The 20,218-nt window shown below is 49.9% G+C and overlaps 8 protein-coding genes across 8 annotated transcripts; 2 read left to right on the forward strand and 6 right to left on the reverse strand.

Moving 5' to 3' along the window:
• Positions 1–128: 128 nt before the first annotated feature.
• BDQ94DRAFT_126198 (uncharacterized protein) lies at positions 129–1,454 on the reverse strand. The gene is made up of 4 exons (XM_026763865.1): positions 1,390–1,454; positions 1,244–1,314; positions 1,032–1,178; positions 129–957 (listed from the first exon to the last, which is right to left on the reverse strand). The coding sequence occupies exons 1-4, from the start codon at positions 1,406–1,408 to the stop codon at positions 400–402; spliced, it is 795 nt and encodes a 264-aa protein (XP_026628919.1). The 5' UTR covers positions 1,409–1,454; the 3' UTR covers positions 129–399.
• Positions 1,455–3,426: 1,972 nt separating this feature from the next.
• On the reverse strand, positions 3,427–4,161 carry BDQ94DRAFT_139390 (retropepsin-like aspartic protease). Its single transcript, XM_026765419.1, has one exon. It carries the CDS (start codon positions 4,122–4,124, stop codon positions 3,537–3,539), a length of 588 nt encoding a protein of 195 aa, XP_026628920.1. The 5' UTR covers positions 4,125–4,161; the 3' UTR covers positions 3,427–3,536.
• A 3,953-nt stretch (positions 4,162–8,114) lies between these two features.
• BDQ94DRAFT_139392 (uncharacterized protein) lies at positions 8,115–9,028 on the reverse strand. The gene is made up of 2 exons (XM_026765420.1): positions 8,762–9,028; positions 8,115–8,697 (listed from the first exon to the last, which is right to left on the reverse strand). The coding sequence occupies exons 1-2, from the start codon at positions 8,917–8,919 to the stop codon at positions 8,496–8,498; spliced, it is 360 nt and encodes a 119-aa protein (XP_026628921.1). The 5' UTR covers positions 8,920–9,028; the 3' UTR covers positions 8,115–8,495.
• Positions 9,029–9,269: 241 nt separating this feature from the next.
• BDQ94DRAFT_139394 (putative glutamine-serine-proline rich protein) lies at positions 9,270–10,627 on the reverse strand. The gene has a single exon (XM_026765421.1). It carries the CDS (start codon positions 10,551–10,553, stop codon positions 9,492–9,494), a length of 1,062 nt encoding a protein of 353 aa, XP_026628922.1. The 5' UTR covers positions 10,554–10,627; the 3' UTR covers positions 9,270–9,491.
• Positions 10,628–11,442: 815 nt separating this feature from the next.
• Positions 11,443–13,857, reverse strand: BDQ94DRAFT_139395 (LipA and NB-ARC domain protein). Its single transcript, XM_026765422.1, has one exon. The coding sequence runs from the start codon at positions 13,771–13,773 to the stop codon at positions 11,863–11,865; it is 1,911 nt and encodes a 636-aa protein (XP_026628923.1). The 5' UTR covers positions 13,774–13,857; the 3' UTR covers positions 11,443–11,862.
• Positions 13,858–14,119: 262 nt separating this feature from the next.
• BDQ94DRAFT_126237 (RidA family protein) lies at positions 14,120–14,756 on the forward strand. The gene is made up of 2 exons (XM_026763866.1): positions 14,120–14,367; positions 14,425–14,756. The coding sequence occupies exons 1-2, from the start codon at positions 14,256–14,258 to the stop codon at positions 14,718–14,720; spliced, it is 408 nt and encodes a 135-aa protein (XP_026628924.1). The 5' UTR covers positions 14,120–14,255; the 3' UTR covers positions 14,721–14,756.
• Positions 14,757–14,792: 36 nt separating this feature from the next.
• Positions 14,793–16,969, reverse strand: BDQ94DRAFT_168224 (fungal specific transcription factor domain-containing protein; the record flags this gene model as incomplete). Its single annotated transcript, XM_026770996.1, has 5 exons — positions 14,793–15,525; positions 15,571–15,719; positions 15,766–15,975; positions 16,027–16,801; positions 16,893–16,969. 5 exons carry the CDS (start codon positions 16,967–16,969, stop codon positions 14,793–14,795), a joined length of 1,944 nt encoding a protein of 647 aa, XP_026628925.1.
• A 1,184-nt stretch (positions 16,970–18,153) lies between these two features.
• Positions 18,154–20,011, forward strand: BDQ94DRAFT_185921 (cytochrome P450; the record flags this gene model as incomplete). Its single annotated transcript, XM_026775008.1, has 3 exons — positions 18,154–18,291; positions 18,342–18,838; positions 18,892–20,011. The coding sequence occupies 3 exons, from the start codon at positions 18,154–18,156 to the stop codon at positions 19,922–19,924; spliced, it is 1,668 nt and encodes a 555-aa protein (XP_026628926.1). The 3' UTR covers positions 19,925–20,011.
• Positions 20,012–20,218: the final 207 nt, after the last annotated feature.

Below are 20,218 nucleotides of genomic sequence, written 5' to 3' on the forward strand. Positions count from 1 at the left end.
ATGCCTTGCCAATTATATATCTGAACGGTCAATGGAATATGATCGCCTGCATGGTGCCTCGAGATCAATCCGAAGCCTGATGATTTTGGACACCAATCAGGGCTTCAGCCTTACATATAGGGTAGTGTGGCATACTGTGGGTCTTTACGATTCTACTCAACCGAAATAGGAAGAGTATCATTACGCCGATATCAAACCAGCATTTGTCCTGGATTCCGAACATGCCCGACATTCAGAGCCCGGCTATCTGTAAGGTAAAATTGCACCCAGGCTACCAATAGAACATTTGTGGGGACTCCTTCCGACGTATATAAAGGCAAGCTGGATTGACGTGTGGGACAGAAGGGAGTCCAGACAAGCTCTAAGTCCGGCCGCCCGTCCTCCACTAAGTAATTGAGCCTACTGACGTCGATACGAATCACGAAGCCTTTCCGCAATAGCGGGATCCACTCGATACAGCTCGTGCTGCCGCATCGAAGGTCTTCCAATGAGAAGATCGTATTCAACGTCTTCTACAACGTAGAACGCTGTTCGGTAAGGCTTGCTGCGCCCACAAAAAGACCACTGCACTTCTGCAATTCCAACTGGTTTGCTATCTTGAAGTCCCAAAACTGGGATAGGAGCCCCTTGATAAGGCTCGATGCTCGTCCCGAGTCTCTGATGTGCCTCTTTCGACATAATGTCGGTATCTGCGTGGAAGCTGAGCATCATACATCGGCGCAGCTGGTTCTTTCCAGGCGGACCGGCCATGACATCATAGACAAAGTCGCACTGATCCAGCTCCTTCAATATTTGAGAATCGTGTGATAAAGCAGAGTTTAGTGACTCTGTCAGTTCTTCGCGTCCCTTAGAGAGGTCATCGTTATGAATTGATGCGCGGTCATTTTTATCGGCAACACACTGCTCCACTATTTGTTCATCGTGTTGCAGCTGCAATGGCTCGTCCCGCTGCTGCTCCTAGGAATGTCTCAATACTTCTTTTCTGATACAAAGATAAAAAGATAAAAGGTAGTAGTTGTTGCAAATCTCACCGGTGTGCTTCCGAAAAAGATGAAAGATGGCAGAACTGCGGATGCAGTTTTGTAGAGTAGTCGGCCACAGGAATAAATAGCCAGGAGTATTTTGTTGGGTTCATTAACGTTTGAAGACGACGACTGTCGCATTGACCGGCACGGCGCCTTTTAATGGTTAGATCCGGTGCATAGCCAGCTACTATCAGAAATCACTGTGGGGCCCTGATTACGTTTTCCTGGTTGTACGATTGGCTGGGCGTTGGCTTTTCGTCCTCAGTCTGGTCCTGCGTTCGCCAGGGTGCTAGTGCAAAAGAACTCTAATCAGCATTATCTGGATGGAGTTAAGTAAGAGAGGTTGAAACCATCGGTTACTTACCCAAGTTGGTCCAGGACATTATAGCGAGGACTGAGTGCAAAATAAAACGGTGGGACTTATATCCCCAGAAACACTGCCACATAGAAAAGCCCGGGCGTGAAGGGGCCTTATAGCACTCTTTCATCAAATCCCAGTTAAGCCTTATTCGAAAATTTCATAGGTTCCTACTGTACAGTAATAGGAAGCCAATAATTTTTGCTAATGCACTAAATGCATTCGTGGCAATACCTGGTAAACCGAAGAAAACCTCGTCAGCCTTCCTGGCGCGGCAGGCGCTAAAAATTATCATTGGTAGCCAGGCTCGCCTGCTCAGCCTCGTCTTCGTCATTTGAACGCGCATAACAAGGCCGAAAGGGAGCTGAAACACCAACCACATCCTGACACGCGGCAGCCACTGCTGCTGATCATATTGATCTGTTCTCAGGACGAGCTACATTGAACCGGGCATCACCGAAGGTTTGATTTCGTGGTCATACGCGATCCAATCTGCTACCCGGCCCTGAAAGGGACGGGGTCTAGGGTGTAAGAAAACACTGAGAGATAGATGAGGAAGCTAAGAAAAAGCTGGCAAAATGCCTTTCGTTCTACTCGCAATGTGATAGAAATCCAATGGAATGCATCCGTAAGGAACACAGATAATCTCAGCCTTGCTGGCCTCATCGCTGAGCCCCTGGACCCTGGTTTTCCCTGCTCTCCCTCGCAGGCCGACTTTTTTCATACTGAGTTTCACATCTCTTGCGCTCCGCCTCTGAAGCCTTTGCCCCGCCCTCTGCGTGCCTTTTGTCTTCCTTTTCCTTATCCACTAATGAACGGTTTAGCTTCTCGCGTCATTCTCATTCGATGCTTTCACTTTCTTACCCTTAGTTTTCGGTGACAAAAAAACAGGGGACAGAGATGGATGCCTATCAGAACCCATCCCCGCATAAATGGAGCTACTCCGTGCTAAGATGGCGTGCGCACCAGTTGGGATCCCCGCGACCAGATCTTCCAGAAGATAGAAGTCTTCCTCTTCGCTTATTTTCGAGCTATGAAGCCAAATCCGCAGTTTTATGCATTGGCGGACCGTTATAAATCTTCCCTTCGTAATTTGGATTCCCATCTCAGAGCCCTCGCGGGCGGGGGGCATCCCGAGGCGTTGACGGCCCAAAGGAGTGAGGATGTTGACCCTCAGCTCATCCGCAAAGGATGCCCGTAGAGTCCACTCATATTCATGAGGTCCGTCGCAGCATATTTCTAGAGACTACCACAGAATGTTAGTAGAAGTCAGCTGGGGTACCAGTTTAGGGAAAAACGGTGCCCTTGCGACCCAGGGTCTATACCATAGCTTCGCGGTGCCTTTGCTTGGGCTATCTTTGGTGATTGACCGGTGCTGCTGTACTCGAATTAAATGTTCTTTTGGTCCTTCCGGAGTAATCTGCCGGACTTATATGCCAGCAGCATTGTGAAGCCTTATGATTGAGCCGCAAGTATCAGTGTCGTTTCCTGTCGGACCTGTTTATGCAGCGTGGAAGAGGTGCATCTCGAGCGAACAGGTTCTCTAGGCTGAACACGGCCAGTTCAGATGAACAGCGTCACCGCCAGATAAGGCTTGTCCATGTGCGTCTGTACGAAGTAGTTCATAGGGAGGAATGGGCTGCTATGAAAAATTTCGGCTCGCTCACGAGGATGAAGTTGAATGCAGACGACGGGGGCCCTAATGCAAGCATGTCGGGCATCAGGAAAAGACAGGAACGAATGTGAATGGCTGGTGTAGATCGAAAAGTATTCGGGTATATATTATTTCACACTAGTCGAAGACAAAGATCATCTCATGTGGAGGGTCAGTCATCACCCACCGTCAGCAGTTCGGTTGTGCAATTGCCATGGGGTGCGTCCTCGCCCTTCCCCTTGAAGGAACAACTCAGTCTCACCCCCAGCAACATGATCATTTGCATGCCAAATAGGACGAGCATGCTTATCAGTAGTGACAAGGTAGAAAAAGAAAATTGCATTTATCTGCACTTGATGTGATCCTCCTCTCCCCCCCCCTCTCCCGGCGCCCGATATAATGGAAAGTTGACCAGACGCACAACCCGCAAGACAAACATGGCCTCCAGGACTGCACGCATAAACTCAGCCCGCCGACTTGAGTTGTCGGGGGCATAGCCTCACGAGTCGAGCGTATCCAGCATTATTTGTCGCTCAAGATGATCGCGCGCCATAACCTTGGGGATGGCGAATCTTGGTTGCAGAAGCTTATATCGCACGATCGTGGGCAAACCGATCAACACGTCAAACTGATTGTTTTCGACCACGTAAAAGTCCGTTTGGTAAGTCATGATATCCTGCGCAAAGCGCCAGTCCACACGAACTTTTCCGATCATAGGGATGCTGGCTGTGTCCGCGGCTTGGCGGAAGGGCACCAGGGACTCCGTGCATGGCTCAAGTGGTAGGCCGAGTTTATTGAAGACAACACTTCGCATGATGCTGACCTCGCCTTGGGTATCCAGGGAGATTCTTACACCTTTCTTCTTCTGGCTTCCGGTAATCAGAAAGCCGTTTCCGGTGAATGCGAGCCGTGAGGGCTCATAGTCGTCAAAGATGTCTCCCGCCTGTGGCCGACCGTTCGGTAACAAAGGGGTCGTGATGGTCGTGTCATGCCCACTGTTTATCTCACTCGGACTGAGCAAACCAGATGAGACACTACTCGGTAGCTGTTGGACTGAAGGACTTGACTCCCCTGAATTTGTGTGCATGACAGGTCCTTTGGCTAATCTGCTCGCGAGAGTTGGTAGTCCCTCCATTGTCCCTACATCTATTGGAATCCCCACTGACTGCTGCTCGTTCCGAACAGATGCTGCCTCATCCATGCTTTCTTTATCAGGTGTATGAGAGCCGTTTACCGATGACCTAATCTGCCTGGATCTGTCATTGTGTTCTGGGCTTAAAGATAACTCTTGTCGTTGGTTCCGGGGACCTGAAGGAACAAGGAGTACTTTCAAAAGGGATACCAATGCCGTGAGCAGCCACCATATTACTGCCCCCAAAAGTAGAAAGACAACAAGGAGTACGGCGAGCCAGCGTGGACGTATCATGTCTGTCACGTGATTGTGGGCTTCTATCTCTGAAGGCAGAAGTTAGGGACGGTGCGAGGGCCGATAATGGCTTCGAAAGGGCTGAAAGTATCTTACCATCCTGCGACTGTGAACCTTGACTGACTGGCATCTGAGTTCAAATCAGGGGATCCTTCCTTGCAGCACGCAAAGTCCAAGGATAATCAATTAGAACGATGCCTCCTGACAATGACAAATGAGAAGGGATCTGCGGAGGTAAACAGGCGAGTCAGAAGGGGTTGTTGTAGGTAGGACGGACCGAACAGATATATAGATATTTTCCAAGATGATGATGGCTAGAAGAGGCAACGGCCTGCAGAAATGGGGCAACAACGGAAGGAAAACCGATAATAAGAGGAGGGTGAGAGGGCAAAGAATAATCAAGAGTCACCGTACCGGCCCCGTTACCTAGAGCTAGATAAGGGTTTCGATAGATTTCCCTGGGGGCATGTCGAAATGTAGCTAAGCAGTAGCAGCCACAGGTCCGTACAATATCATTACCAGTATTATTCAAGCTGCACGCGCTAAAACCATAATTAGTGTTTTCTTGCTGCCTCACTTGCATTGACGTGGCCTGCTAAATTACCAATGGTAGGAAATGCAGGCACCTTGGTGACCAGTGAGTAAAAAGTACTATCACTTCCTAACCGAATGTTACTAGAGCCAATTTCCGTTGACATGCACATTTTCCCGGCGCTTGCTGCTTCTAGAAAGAGGTTCCTAGATCCCATCATGTAACATGGTTGCCACCTACAGTACCTGAAGATCAAGCGATGAAAAGGAATGGGGCCGATTGTTCTTGCAACTTTTAATCTATGCCATTGGATAACTGCGTCTGTTTTCATGTTCCTGCTGAAGAATTAGCATAAAGTGGGACAACAGAAAAGATTGGATAGCCGAGTTTACGAGTGCGGTGGCTCCCCGGGATGTGAGAGGTGTTAGTACTTCTTTTGCACGAGACAGGAAGCCGGGGAGGGATTCCGGGTGTTTACAAAAGTACTAATTTCGCTACGGAGACCAGACAAGACGGAAAGTCACCATTGCAGATGCGCAGTGCCTGACCACGGGGTGACGTTATTGGATTCGCCACAGCCCAATGATTGTCGAGTAATGGCGGGCGGATCGTTTATGGCTGCCGCGGGAACTCTGTAGATCCAAGTCAGGTCACGGGTACCTGAACCACTCCCCAGCTCTTCATGCTGAAGCGGAGGCAAATAGTAAAGTATGATGCCTCACTCAGTAATTCCGTCGTAGCAGCTATTAACCTGCTATTATTCATCGTATCCATAACAGAACATTATTAAATGACAATGCTATATGACTTCCCAAGTTATGTGATTACAGCAGTCCCCCAGAATACCCCGTTCATCCATCGGGGATTTAGGACCTCGTGGTGAGCAGAGTTTTGGGCAGTGCGGCTGATTTTGATTAGCTTCGGTCCCTGGACCAAGGTTGGCCCAGCCTCCAAACCGTCGTGTCATCTTTCATCACAACCAGGGACTAATGGAACGAAAGATGGCGTCTTGCCGATCTACAACTCCTACTACTTAGCCTTCTTCTTTGACGTGTCAAAACCTGCTCCTGCACTTCAGGGGTATATTCCTCAAAATCCACTACTGTTAAGCTATCCGGTAGTTACCTAAAAGACTAGGCTTCAGAGTCAACAAACTCGGAACGCGCATCTTCTTCAAAGCTTACTTCGCTAAGTGGATGTGATCAATCAGATCCTCACACTAACGTATCCGTACTGTCACGTTACGTTTTATTCAATCACATGTTTTTACATGATTTATTTACATGGACTCGAGTCAATTTTTTGGGACTTATATTTATTGTTGTGGATTCTTGTTGATTCATACAGAATAATATGCATTTAAATCAATTATTCATTTATATAGATATCAATTACTCTTGTACTTGATTCAATTCAAACAGACATCTACTTGTCCTCTCATCCCAGCGATATCAGTGTGCTCAGGGAAGCGAGAGGTATTCTTCACCTGGCTGTATCGCCTCACTCAGCGATTAATCCACCCAGAAGAGAAACCCCGCTCGGGGATACCGCTAGGTACTTCTGTGGAAGGCTTTTTGGGCAGCCCTCCATTTTAGTGGCAGTGCTAGGCGACCCGGATGCTAATTCACCTTTCCCCATCTGCTCATCTGCATCATCATTGAGCTTGGGAGGGAGGGCAAAGGGGCATAAGGCAGGAACTAAGGACGGCAAGCCCCCGTAATGTCAATCCTCTTAGGTCCCAATGATTCTCTTTTGCTACGTCACGCGGCGGCTGAAACTGCACAGAGGACACACTCATACGTCACCTATCACTAGAGGGTTTGAGATTGACACCAGCTTATAGAGAGAAGCCTGGTCTTCTATTTAATTGAAGTGGAACATCCAAGGAAATTGACTATGAACAAGATGGGCAAGATTGATTTGACAAATATATCGAGTTAAAGCTTCTGAAAATCATATCACTGGTACCATGTCAGTCGGTTAGTCCAGGCAAAGTAGATTATTTGGCAGACGTTTTTGGCTGCCCGTCTATTACTAGATAAAAGGCAAGCAGAAATCGATGTGCCCCACACAATATAAGCATGGGAATGTTCCAGAATGCCCACTATTCTACTGGTACTACTTATCTGCATAGATTTTCCCTGGGATTCACTCCTAGATACGACATCAGTGTATATACTTTTTCTCTCTTTTGTCCGACTAAGTCTCCGAAATCGCAGATAGCATATGTTACTAACAGCACACGTAAACTGTCCCATCCATTATAGACGTAAAACGATCGGAACCCCTAGTCTGTCTGGTGGTTGTGCAGGACTAAGATTGTTGATGATTATGTCAGATACAAGACCATTTTTATTGGACAACATATCGGACGCGTGATAAGTCGGAAGCCGAGCTACATGCTCTCATTTCGTACTTTAGGCAGTGAACTAAAGTACGTTCACACACCACCGACAATCGCAAGTTCGTGGCTAGCGCTAATGCAATCATTCTCGATGGCATTGCCGCGCAGCGCTCTGGGAATCCGTGAAAATGGATTTTTAAATACATTGCGTAGGGATATACTCCTTATCACGCCACTGACCCGAATAGTTGGCTTCTTCAACTCCGTCTCAGCAAACTCAAACCCTTTATTCTAAAGTGTCTTCAATGCACACTACTCTACACGAGTAAAGCGGCAATAGCAGAGTTACAACAGTCTATCTAGATCAACAAAAACAAATGCAAAAACATACAACAGAAGGGATTCGCTGGTGGTCACCCACCCAACTACTAACCTCCCGGCGTGTGGCTTAAGTACGGCTGAGCGGACGGGAAGCCCTGTTTTCCACACCCTGTGGTCGTATGTACTTGAAGTTAAGTCGAAAGGATATATAACATGATACAGGATGATAGTGTCGAAGAATGTAGACTGGATTAGGATGAGATGGTTCGTGACTGGGTGGAGCTAGGGGGAGTGGTGAACTTCTTCCTCGATATCGCATATAATTACTATGATGCTTTTTCTGGACGAAATGTACATGTACTGTCCCATTTTGCCTATTATATGAGCTGCCTTTAATGTTTTATTCAGGTTATACTTTGCTAACTCATTGTATGTGTATGGCAGCCCTCTAACACACTCACTCGTGTGATTCCTCAGCTCTAGGAGAAACAGAGAAAACTACGTGCTAACTGTTTTTGATATCCAGTTTATTGATTCCAGAACCGCATACCAGACTACTTATGTTTATTGGCATATTTGTTAGTTGACCACTAGGTGGAGATCTAGTGTCTGGATAAGGGTAAAATTGCATGTAACTGGGATGGCTGTTCACTCTTCTGTGGAGTGCACTGGGTGGGTGAGAGATGCCAGTAGGTACAACTCTCTCTGCAGACGCAAATTGCGATCGTGCGTACCTTTTTTGAATTACAAACATCTTCGGCGAGGGTTCTCGATAAATAAATGACACTTTCTCACGTCTATCCAGGAAGGATAACAACCTCCTTCCATTCCCCAACTATCCCCACAACCAAACCCCCACAGCAGTAACAACCCCCATCACCGCCTCGAAAGGCGCGACCTGTTTCCACGCGTCCTCACCCGTCTGATAGAACACCACCGCGGCCAGAAACCGTGTCGGTATCGTAGCCACCATCATCTGGGTGTTATTCTGATAGGCGACGAGAGCATAGAAAGTGCCCAGCGTCAAGGAGGAAAGACTTTGTCTTTCATTAGGAAAACCATATTTCATCGGCCAAAATGGGTATATTCCCGCATGCCTACCTCATTGCTTGGATAGTCCCTATGCTGACGCCCCGCAGAGGTAGATACGGTGATTGCGCAGCGGAAGCGGGAGAAAGGAGGGTGTAGAGGCCGCTGCCGAGGAGTGGGAGTGATTGGATGGCGAATAGATATTGAGAGATGGGGCTTTGGGAAGACATGATTGATAGTAGGTGTTTGTGACAGGGGGTTGTGGATGGTGGGAGGTTGAAGGGTGATGGTGTTGAGATGTGGGTGAGATCGAGGCTTCTGTCTCCGTCAGCATTCCCGCGCCACTGTTGTTTAAGGCTAGAGACCCCACTACGGGTGGCTTGAGCTTTTCTCGGACTGCCAAATGAGCGGAACCTGATATAGGATGATGGTTTGTAAGATTCAACATAGCTGTGACTTAGTTGATATGAAGGGACATGGTATCATCGTTTGGAGAGACCCGTGAGGTCCCTGGGATGGGTGGGTATGGATTACAAATAGCAGAATGTTGGGTAGGCGTACAATGTTTTTACTTAGTTGACCGGTCGATAATATAGAAAAAGCGGAGTAATGATAAAGCAAAGTATTAAATCCATTGTGAATAACGACGCGACTGCATACTGCGCTAAGAGCAATGGAGTAGACAACTGAAAGTGTGGAAACCAGTCCAGTCAGTGCAAATCACCACGTCAAGTTGAGCGTGGGTAAAATAAAATCTTTATCTCGTGCAAAGCAACGCTCAAAGCAAACCACATTATCACATCTAATCCAGGAACATCAGCTGGCCGTTCTGGTTCGTAATCCTCTCATCCAGACGTATCCAGGTCCGATTCCAGCCATCGTTCCCATCCGCCAACTCCGCCTCCAGCACACGTCCCCCATCAACCAAGCGAACATTCCTAGCCGACGCAGCAAAGTTTCCATTCCGCTCCCACGCGAACTTTCCCCAGTGGTTGGCCAACACACTATTCAACGGAAGTACCGAGAGCTGCAACTCTCCCGAGACCCGTCCACAGGCTGCCACTAGATCATGGTGGCTCTCAAGGCGGATATCCCGGGACGAAGCGGAGAAGTTTCCGCGTAGAGGCGCGCCGTGATGCGGAGGAGGTCGGTGGTGGTGCTGCTGAGACATCCTCTGCTGTTCATCCCTGCGACGCTGTTCTTCCATTCTGTAGTGCTCCTCCATTCTGCGACGCTCTTCCATGCGCCGACGTTCTTCTTCCTCGTGCTCTTTCTTCTCCTTGTGCTTCTTCACTGCGTCTTCGGCTACCGAGCCCATCATGGCTCCGCCAATGGTGCCGAGAAAGCCGTGGTTAACTTTGTGTCCTGCGAAACCGCCAGCTGCACCACCAGCGAGGGCGCCCATGATACCCTTGTCGCCTTCACCGGCTGCGGCGGGGTCGGTGGACGACTCGGGGGAGTAAGGAGGGGGTTGCTGGTGGGAAGGGTACCCTTCATGCTGAGGGTAAGGCGGGTAGGGTCTGGACTCGGAGGGTGGCTGGCCGTATGGCGAAGGCTGCTCGTGCTGTGGGTAGGGTGGGCGTCCACCGTAGGATGAGTATTCGGGGTTCTGGTAGCCGGGTTGAGGCGAGTGTGGCTGGTACGGGCTGTAGGGTCGGTTGTAGCCACCAGCGCCCTGAGGGGGGTAGGGAGAAGAGGCGCCGTATCGGTCCTGGCCGTTTTCGACGGATGGAGGATACGAGCCGTACCCGGTGGAACTGGGAGTGTCGACGGCCGGGGATGACCAAGGAGAGGGGTTCTGCTGACGGCGATCAGGGTTGGCGGGGGTGGCACTGCTACCACCGAAGTACTCTTGAGCTGCCATCGTGAGGTTGGACTGAATTTGAGGACGGCTGCAGAAGATTAAGGAGAGTTTAGGAGATGCTGGGCTGAAGGAAGAGAGAAAAACAACGAAAAGATGAGAGAAGAGCCGGTGTTGACTTCTTAAGCGGGAAAGCTGTGGCTGTGCGGGGTTGGGGGAGGGGCTGCCTGAGACCCCGCTAACCTGGCCCAGTAAGCGCGAGTCAGGCACCAAGTGGCGCAGTCCAAGGGCGGTGGATTGATTGGGCGAGAGAAGAGCTCTGATGGCTGTTCCATGGGCGGGACTGGCTTAGGGCTGACAGGACTTCACTGCACAGCCCCACTACATCCGGGCCTACAAGCTCGTTCACAGCGCTTCGCGGGCTCAATTTTTCGCTGAAACATGCAGAAAGCCAAGCAGATAAGACTTTTCGCTTCCACTGACTGTGTGAAGTGAATATTCACCTTATATTGTATGTCGTCATAAGTTATTACTGCCTGTATGATGGAGACTGAAATTTGATATTATTGCTGCCTATGAATGGATGTGGGGGCTAATTCTGGGCAAGGGCCTTTCGACTGGCTCTGCGGCTCCCTACGAATTTCCTATTCACTATTTTCCCAGATAGCTGAGTTTCCTCTGTTACACCTTAGCAGCATTCACTGATTAGGGACGGGGGAAACGAGTTGGTCTGTTTTTGGACCTGTCATATACTTCACCCATGTAGGTAAGCGTGTACGTCGTTGGGCAGAGACGACTCATCTGCTACGGAACAGATCGTTGTATTGTGTGAATGTTTTTGAAGTTTTCTGCATTAATGCTATGTCACAAGGCATCATGATGTAAGGACGTGAGTGCATATAAAAGGGCTAAAAGAAAGGCTGGCGAAGCCAAGGCAATCAGAAGCGAGATTACAAACACACGGAGCGTTCTCATTTTCAGGAACACTCAAGGGACTTCGAACGGTCCACTCCGAAGCTTGAGTGGAGCGAACACCCTGTTTTCCTTTTTGGGCATAGTTTTGGGGCCGCGGTCCACCGTCATCTGTTGCACCGCCACCAAACATTGATCAACATTGACGCTTGGTTCTCCGGATGGTCTGATAGATGATACCATTTCCAAAAGACGGGAACTGGGAGTACAAAGCTTGTCTGTAATAGAGTTCTAGGCCTTGCTTAGTATATAGCATGCGCCTCATGCTTGAATGGGGCACTGCAAGTGAGCAGTCCAAGAACTTGGTATTCGAAAACATGAATCTGATTATAATTATTACCCTTCAACTTCAAAATTAAAGTATATACGTCATCTAATGTACAAGTAAAATACAGTCATATCACCCTCGAACTATATAAAACCCATTCACGGCAATCTGCTTATCCCTTGCCTCATCCGTCGGAGCCCTCACCCCGATCCAATGCAAGGGAACCTTCTCTGCCAACTTCTGCCCCCGATACTTGACGTTCTCCACACCTTCTCTAGTTCTATCCATCCAGCCTCCGCTTCCACTTCCACTCGCTCCGTTGGTTCCCATACCTCGTGTTCCCGACACCAGGGCCCTATCCGCTGCCCAGGCGGGATGTTCAAGAATGCTCTGCGCATACGACACATCGCACGCATCAGCTAACATAGCCGCCTCAGCGGCTGCCTCGCGCGCAGCCATGAGATCCTTCTCCGTCTGGCTTCTGGGCGGAGGGACATCCGGGCGCAGGAATCCCATAATCCGGATCTGAAGCTTCGTTTGAGCTCTCAGCGGCACTACAGGCTCGTCGATGAAGCGCACAGTCGTAACCTTCTTCATGGTGCGCGAGAGATTGACTCTCTCCTGCTGCGTCGGATCAAAGTATACAATCGAGAACACGACACCCTGCCACGCTCCCGAGGCTAAACCTGGTCCTCTCTCCGCCGTAGCCTCAACACCCTCAACCCTCGCCCACCCAAAGAAATACCCACGATACCGATCCAGTACCATATCAGACACCTTACCAACCCTAAACCAAAGCCCCTCACTATCCACGGCCTCCACCCTCGCTGTAAGATCCACCGGAAACGGCGGCTTCGGCCCTTCCTCCAACGCAAGCTGATACCCCGCCTGCACATCCCTCAACCCATTCCCACTCCCACCACCACCACCATCTTCATCATCGTCGTCCCCTCCCATCCCCAACACCGACCCGACTCTATCCCCAACCCCACTAACCGAAACCGCCGTCTCCGCCGCCGTCTGTGTCACCCCACTCGGCTGATACGGCTGCACCTTACTCTGCACCGCCGCAGTAACCGGCGCAACGACAGCCTCGGCGGCAGTCTGGACATACATTCCCAGCACCATGGCCCCAACCTCCAACGGCATCGTCGACAAACTGGCACCCCTACACGAACTGGGACTCAAACTCGTCGACAACACCCGAAACACAGGACTATAGCACATAACCTTCCTCCTGTTCTCGCCATCCCCGCAAAGCACAAGCTGGAAGTACCCATCCCCGGCCTCGACAGGGATCCTCACCACCATCGTCTCGCGCAGAACATGCTGCCTCTCGCGCCCTGTTGCCTTCTTGCGAAACTTGCCAATGTCACGCTGCCAGGCACGCTCGTCGATCGGGTCGACTTGCTGCACGTGCACGGGGAGTGTCGGGGTGACGTTTAGCCAGGAGTCGGTAAAGCCGAGGAATGCTTTGGTTTTCATGCCGGTTTTGCCGCTCCAGCCTTTGCTTTGAAGGTAGAGCGTGCGAGTGGGTGGGAGGGGCGTGTCGGAGAAAATGGAGATGGTTACGGAGGTGGTGCTGCCGCGGTAGAAGACGATGCCCGAGGAGTGGCGCAGGATGGTGGTGTGTTTTGTGCTGCTTGTGGGGTGCGTTATGAGGCCGCCGAGGAAGTGGGTGGCTTCGTTGTAGGCTTTTTGGGCGGTGGAGGGGCCTGTTGGTGTTGGGGTTGTCGCGGAGCGAGGGGGTGGTGGTGGGAGAGGAGAGGGGGTACGGGCTGGATAGGATGGTTCATTGTGGGTGGTTGCGGAGCGGATGGGGAGGGGTGGTGTGTAGGGTGGTGGGGGCCGATGAGGACGTGGTGATGGTGGTTGTGATTGTGATAGTGGTTGTTGTTGGACTTGTAGCTGTTGCTTTGAAGATATGCATGGTTGTGGCGGTGGTGTTGGTGAAGGCGACACCGTTATCACGCCGCGGATGGTGCCGTCCGGGGAGATGGTTTGAGGGGCGGGCTTGCGTTTTATTTGTGTATTGGTGTGCATGGTGTGTTGCACCACTGAGGAATGGGGGTTATCTAGTAATCATTATGTTTCAGTGGGAATGGTCAGGAGAAAATTCCCCTGGACCCCTTTTGCTATGGTCTGGATCGAGTGATGATGTCGATCGGATGGCGCGGATGTGATGAGTCAGCTACTGATAAGATAAGATGGTTTGACAGGTGGAGATCAATGGATGGGAACAAGGTGTTAAGGGCTTTGCTTGGGCTTGCTGGGGATATAAATGTATAGATAATAGAGTATGCATCCTTTCAATAAGCTCTGGATGTTCAGCAGTTGTGTAATGTTGTGCAATAGCAAGAACTTATCTCTCACTACCCACCCACAATGTGGCGGTTACATCGAACGGAAAGTATATTCCGCTGCGGCGCAGGCATATAAGGAACTTCAGCAACCAAAAAACATGAAAACTGTAAGCATCTGCTGTACTCTTCTCAAGATCATCACTTTGTCCCAAAATCAACAAAATGTCCCACCTCACCTACTACAACTACGAAGGAGTCGGAAAAAGGAACCAACAAACGTTCAAATACAGCCAAGCCGTACGCATAGGTGATCGCATTGAATGTTCCGGCCAAGGTATGTTCAAGAATTATTGTGTAATGTAAGTTCGAACATAGCATTAATTATAATCAGGTGGCTGGGACCCCAACACTGGTGAATTTTATAAAGAGATCAACGCGCAAATCGACCAAGCTTTCAAGAACGTCGAGCTGAATTTGAAAAACGCTGGCGGCAAAGGATGGGAGCAGGTCTTCCGTGTGAACTCGTACCATGTCCCGATTAACAATGAAGCTTTGGATGCAATGGTCAGGAACTTCAAAAAGTATATGCCGAATCATGAGCCCCTGTGGACGTGTGTGGGCGTGACAAGGTTGGGAGAGGATGATATGAGGGTTGAGATTGAGGTGGTCGCTCATGATCCGAAATAGGTCTCTCGAGAGGTACTGGGGAGTAAATGAAACCCGCACAGACCATAGTTCCATCACGTTATAAATATAAAGTTACCATGCACGGTCCCATGTGGCCTGGTTCAACAAGTCAAAGTATCCGTAGTCGTCGGGTAGCTGGCTCCAAGGGGCAAGATCAGTCCAGAGGATATTATGTAGCTCTGGAATAGCCTCATCACTGAAAGCGCCACATACTTCGGAAGGATTCTGCGTAAGGTCCTGAATATCAAGGTCAACCGCACTGACGTTACCACTCTCAGGTGACACCTCGCTAGGCAGCATGGGACAAAGCTTTCTAAGCCCATTCGCAATATGTCGTGCGGGATGCCATGATCTAGAAAGTCCGTCAAGTACAGCCAGACATATTCGCAACTGGTTGAGCTTGGAAGGACAGTCCGGCTCTTCTAGAATTGCCCGAGCTGCAGACAGCGTGCAGTGCATTGCCGAAATCGGACTACGTCGGAAATTGCCAAACGTGCGACAGTACTTTTGAGCCACCACGCAGATTGTCTTAGCGGAGTCCCTGCATACGGTTCGAGCTTTCTCCACCGTGTCATTCTTTGCATCAGCAGAATCGCAGTAGCCAGGGTCCATAAGGAATGGTTTGGCAAGTAGAATCTTCGTCGTATGATATATCATATGAAGCGTGTATGCTTGAGGCACAGGGTTGGGTCGATCAATCCTGAGCTGCTGAGAAAGATCGTAGAACCAAGATGTCAGAGCAAGAAGGCTCGATTCGAAGAATTGCGGCCGCTCTGTTCCTTTGACGAGTGGCTTGGGACCCCACCTTTCTTGGTCAGAACCTTGCTATTGTAGTCGGCATGGTACTTACACTGAGAGTAGAATTTTCTCGGTGATCTGACAGATTCCGATCAATGCTCTTTGTAAAGGTATCACAGCTCTTCGGATCTCCACAGGTGTCTCTGTGTTGTCCTTGGACTCGTCCATCTCGGATGGCAACTCGACAGCTCCTTGCTGGTCCTGCGTGTTGTTAGCGACGATATGAGGATAGGGCAAGGGCACTTACGAGCATAGAGCATATCCGCCCCGTATAGGTAGCGGAAAGCTTGTCATGGCAGTATAGTGTCCAGTAGATCTGTCTTCTCAAGCGTGTTTCCCTAGCTGATATCGTGACCGTCCCTGCAAAGCCTGCAGGATCCATGTTCAACCCCATGTCTAGACACAGTCGGTCCGCCATTCCATGGTGTAGCCATCCAGCAGCATCTTTGCCAATTGCCTATTCGCGTAAGTAGGAGCCTTCAGCCAGAACTAAAAATAGGGAACCTACAAAGTAGACCATGCCAATGACCCCTAGCGCCTGAATCGTCACAAGAGTAGGATGCTCCATCTCTAGGTGTAGAAGACTCTTCGCTCGGGTGAGTAGTTTCTGACCGGCTGAGTTAGGGTCAGTTGGGTCTGATCGGACTTCCAAGCTATCTGAGTATCGAGAGCCCAAGGCGAGAATGGAGTAATGAAGTAACGGAGTCCAATATCTCCCCGAAGAGCTCATGCTCTCCCTGAAAAGGGTCTCGTCAACAATAGGGTACCACGGTTGTTCCCATGTAAAGTAAAGATTTATGAGCTCGTTTTGCAGAGAGATAGGAATTTCATCAATCACTGGGCTAGGCACTGCAAGTCCGAGGTAGTCGTCGATGCTACCCAGTGCAGCATCCGGTTGGGGGTTATTTTGTGAAATATCTGGGTTCCGACTGCTTGATGGAAGGCCCTGGAATCCCAGCCGCCCACTGGTAGGCCCAAAGTATCGCATCTCACCATCTTTGTCGAAATTCAAAGATTCGTCTAGCGATAGTTGGCCTTTGAGAGATTCGCATAGACTATCCATTGCGGAGGATGCCTCGTCTAACTTGTCATTTACCATGAAGCTATCCAAGTTGTTACCAGGCAGCTGGAATCCATGATCCATGCTATTGATACCGTGCTTGTCTAACAGCTTCTCCAGCGATTCGATACGCTGCCTAAGAAGCAGGACGTACGTCTTGGAAGCCGGTCGGCGACCATCTTCGGTACCTGAATATTGACATGAGACATCCCACTGAATGCATCTGGAGCATGATGGTTTAGCCCCATCACACTGGAAGAATTAGCGATCGTACCTTCCGGGTGTAATGGTTGTTTTCTACTCGGATGATTTACCTTAGCTCGCCGGCGACGGCATTCTTCGCACGCTTTGGTGGTATACTTTCCACGAGATTTTCCCCTACTTCTCCCATCCCGTGACGAATCCATTTCAAGCCAGAGGTTATTACATAGTTTAGTCGGAGTTGCTGGATGGATGATATCAGGTTGCAGACCACTGTTGTCTGAAAACCTTGGATTAGCTGCTGTGGGGAAATGACCGGTCGATTTGTCAGCATGAGCGTCACCAACCAGCCATCTAGTAACACTCGTTAGCTAAATAGTAAATTGCAGCCCTGGATCCTGTTGAATCAACCTTATATTATTTTGGAACCAGCCAAATTCAGTTGACTAGATATTCTTATCCTATTGGCGGATGAGCTTTAACTTCTGTTTAGTTAAGTATACAGCTGTATACTATCTAGATAGGTAGAGTCAATATCTTAGTCTTTAATTGTGTGGTTTACCCAGCCAGTGCAGTGACGGTCGCTGAGACAGACAGCTTAAATCTTTCACGTCGTAGACATGTATGCAAAGAGCCTTTTTGCCCCTAAAAACCAAGTTTGCTTGTACAACGAGCCTTGGAGATGGCTGTTGGATTTAATGTGGGCCAACCTGTTGATTGGCGCTGGTTGGCTTCGCGGGCCGTCACAGTCGGTGAAATACCCGCATGCACTAACAGTCACGGCTGCGTTTGACAGACGGCGCTCATTTTAGCGAAGTCTTATCCCTGTCCGCAGAGGAAATGTTCCTAGCGTCAGGAAACAGATACCCCTTTTCCTGCCCTGAACCATGCCTCAGCTGTGGTGGAAATGAGCAATTCTCAAATTCATGGCTCATAGCCAATGGCTCGTACTGACATCTTTGTCTATCACCCGTTTCCTGTTAATTCGGATAGATCAATCTAGGGCGCAAGGCCAATCCTTCCCGCGCTTAGATCCATCGTATTGCTTAGCCAGACGTTAATGCTCCATGTTATAATGGCCACGAGGTAGGCGCAAGGCTGATACCGATATCTTACAATACGGGCGGTGCTTCCTCCCTGCACTGGTCTGGATATTAACCCTAGAAACGGCCACTAAGCGGCCTTCGTTGACATCTATTCCCTGCTAGTTACACTCCTAGGCCTCCTTAGTTACCCCAACTAAATGTTCGCCAGTGATATAAGCGGCTTTTCCAATGCCCATCATAATCATCCCTTAATCCCATTGCCTTTTTCTTTTCCCCATCATCCCCTTTGTTTCTCACCTCCTCCCCGCAGCCCAAGTTTTCCTCCCCAATGCAAGGTCCTACCTTCGAACGCGAAGGCCTCACCGGCCGCATCGCCATCGCTTTGGCGGCGGCCTGCCTCATCTTGTTCTTCTATAAGATGGTGAAGGTGCGACTGTACATATATCGTCTCAAGAAACAAGGAATGGTATGTGAATCCTCCTCTAATTCAGCAGGTTTTTGACTAACTATCTGTAGCCAATGCCTCCCTGGGATCCTATTTTTGGACATTTGCGAATCATGCCCGGTCTCGCTAAAAAGTGTCCTAGTGATGCACTGCAGTCCCAGACTTTCGCTGTTCTCTCCATGGAGTATCCCGGCCTGCAAAACGGCTTCTATATCGATGTCTGGCCATTCATGTGTCCAATGTTCGTCTGCACTACTCCCCCGCTTGCTGTGCAGGCCTGTCAGACATACAATTTGGCCAAGCCAACCGAGCTACTGGCTCCATTTATCAACCCAATGGCGGGTGGAGATAATTTCTTCACGACCAATGGGGCAGTGTGGAAGCGTGATCGTGACCTGTTCAACCACGCTTTTAGCATGGCGGCTGTGCTGGGGCACGTGGATTACATTCTAGAGGAAGCAGAGGTCTATGTTGAGATACTTCGAGAGCATGCCAAGAAGAGCGATACATTCTCGATGGACGATCTTGCGTGTAACTATATGATGGATGTGGTCGGCAACGTCGCATTGTAATATCTTCCTCTTCTGACATGAGTGGTGAGCGCCACTGACAGACTGACAGGAACACTCGCTTCAACTACCAAACCGGCCACCACCCCATCGCCGCCGCAATGCGCAGCACCATTGAGCTTGAATGCGGTCGGGAAGGAGAGAACAACCCCCTGCGACGCTGGAACATCCACCGGCTGTACCGTCAGTGGCGGAACAGCCAGATCATGGACCACCACATCGGCCTGGAGCTCGAAAAGCGTTACCAGGAATACTTACAACAAAACCAATCCACCAAACCCCGGGGTAAATCGATCATGGACATCGTGATTGCTGAATACATGAAGAACCGACCCGCAAGCCAAACTCACACCGCGACCCTAGACCCTGAATTCAAGGCCTGGGCCATTATCCAAATCCGTCTATTCCTCTTCGTCGGACACGACTCGACCGCCGTGACTATCATCTACTGCCTCTACCTCCTGTCAAAATATCCGGACACCCTCGTCAAAATCCGCGCAGAACACGAACAGATTTTCGGCCCTAAGACCACTTCCGTCGCAACACAAATAAAAGAACACCCAGAGAAGACTAACCAATTGCCCTACACCACCGCCGTCATCAAAGAAGCACTCCGTCTCTTCCCCCCAGCTAATGGTCTCCGATTCGGTCGTCCGGGTGTTTCCCTTACCGACACTCACAGCTCCGACGGACGGACCTTCCCTGTGGATGACTGCGCCGTCTGGATCGTGCATACCGCTATCCAACGGAACCCAGGGTACTGGCCCCATGCGCACAAGTTCGTCCCCGATCGCTGGCTCGTTGAGCCAGGGCATGAGCTCTATCCGCCTACTGGTGGATGGCGGCCCTTTGAGCGCGGCGCGCGAGATTGTGTGGGGCAGAACATGGCTCTCCTGGCTATTAAAATCTCACTCGCTATGGTGGTGCGGGAGTTTGACTTTGATAGTCAGTATGAGGAGTGGGATCGCATGAATCCGGCGTCTGGTGCGGTGCGGACTATGTTTGGGGAGAGGGCGTATATGGTGGCCAAGGGCGCGGCGCATCCGGCTCAGGGATATCCTTGTAAGGTCAGGTTGGCTGCGTGATTGATGAACGCTTCTGATAGTACGTGTACGCTAGAAGCGGTTGGAGAATGTACTTGTAGATACAGTATATGAATAGGAGGGTTTGGATTGTAGCATGGGCTGCAGTGATAGTGAGCGGGATGTAGAACTGCGGGATGTGCTCGCATTAAAACCACAATGAGCTGCGTAGAGAACAGCCATCCACCCTTGGTAAACCAGAGCCAGTCAAAGGAGAATACGATAGAAGCAGATGCAAATGCACGCCTCCTGTGTAGACCTTGTCAGAAAGCGACTGATATTCCGTTCTTCTAGGAT

This window comes from Aspergillus welwitschiae (genome assembly GCF_003344945.1).
Source record: "Aspergillus welwitschiae strain CBS 139.54b unplaced genomic scaffold BDQ94scaffold_8, whole genome shotgun sequence".
NCBI classification, from domain to species: Eukaryota; Fungi; Ascomycota; class Eurotiomycetes; order Eurotiales; family Aspergillaceae; genus Aspergillus; species Aspergillus welwitschiae.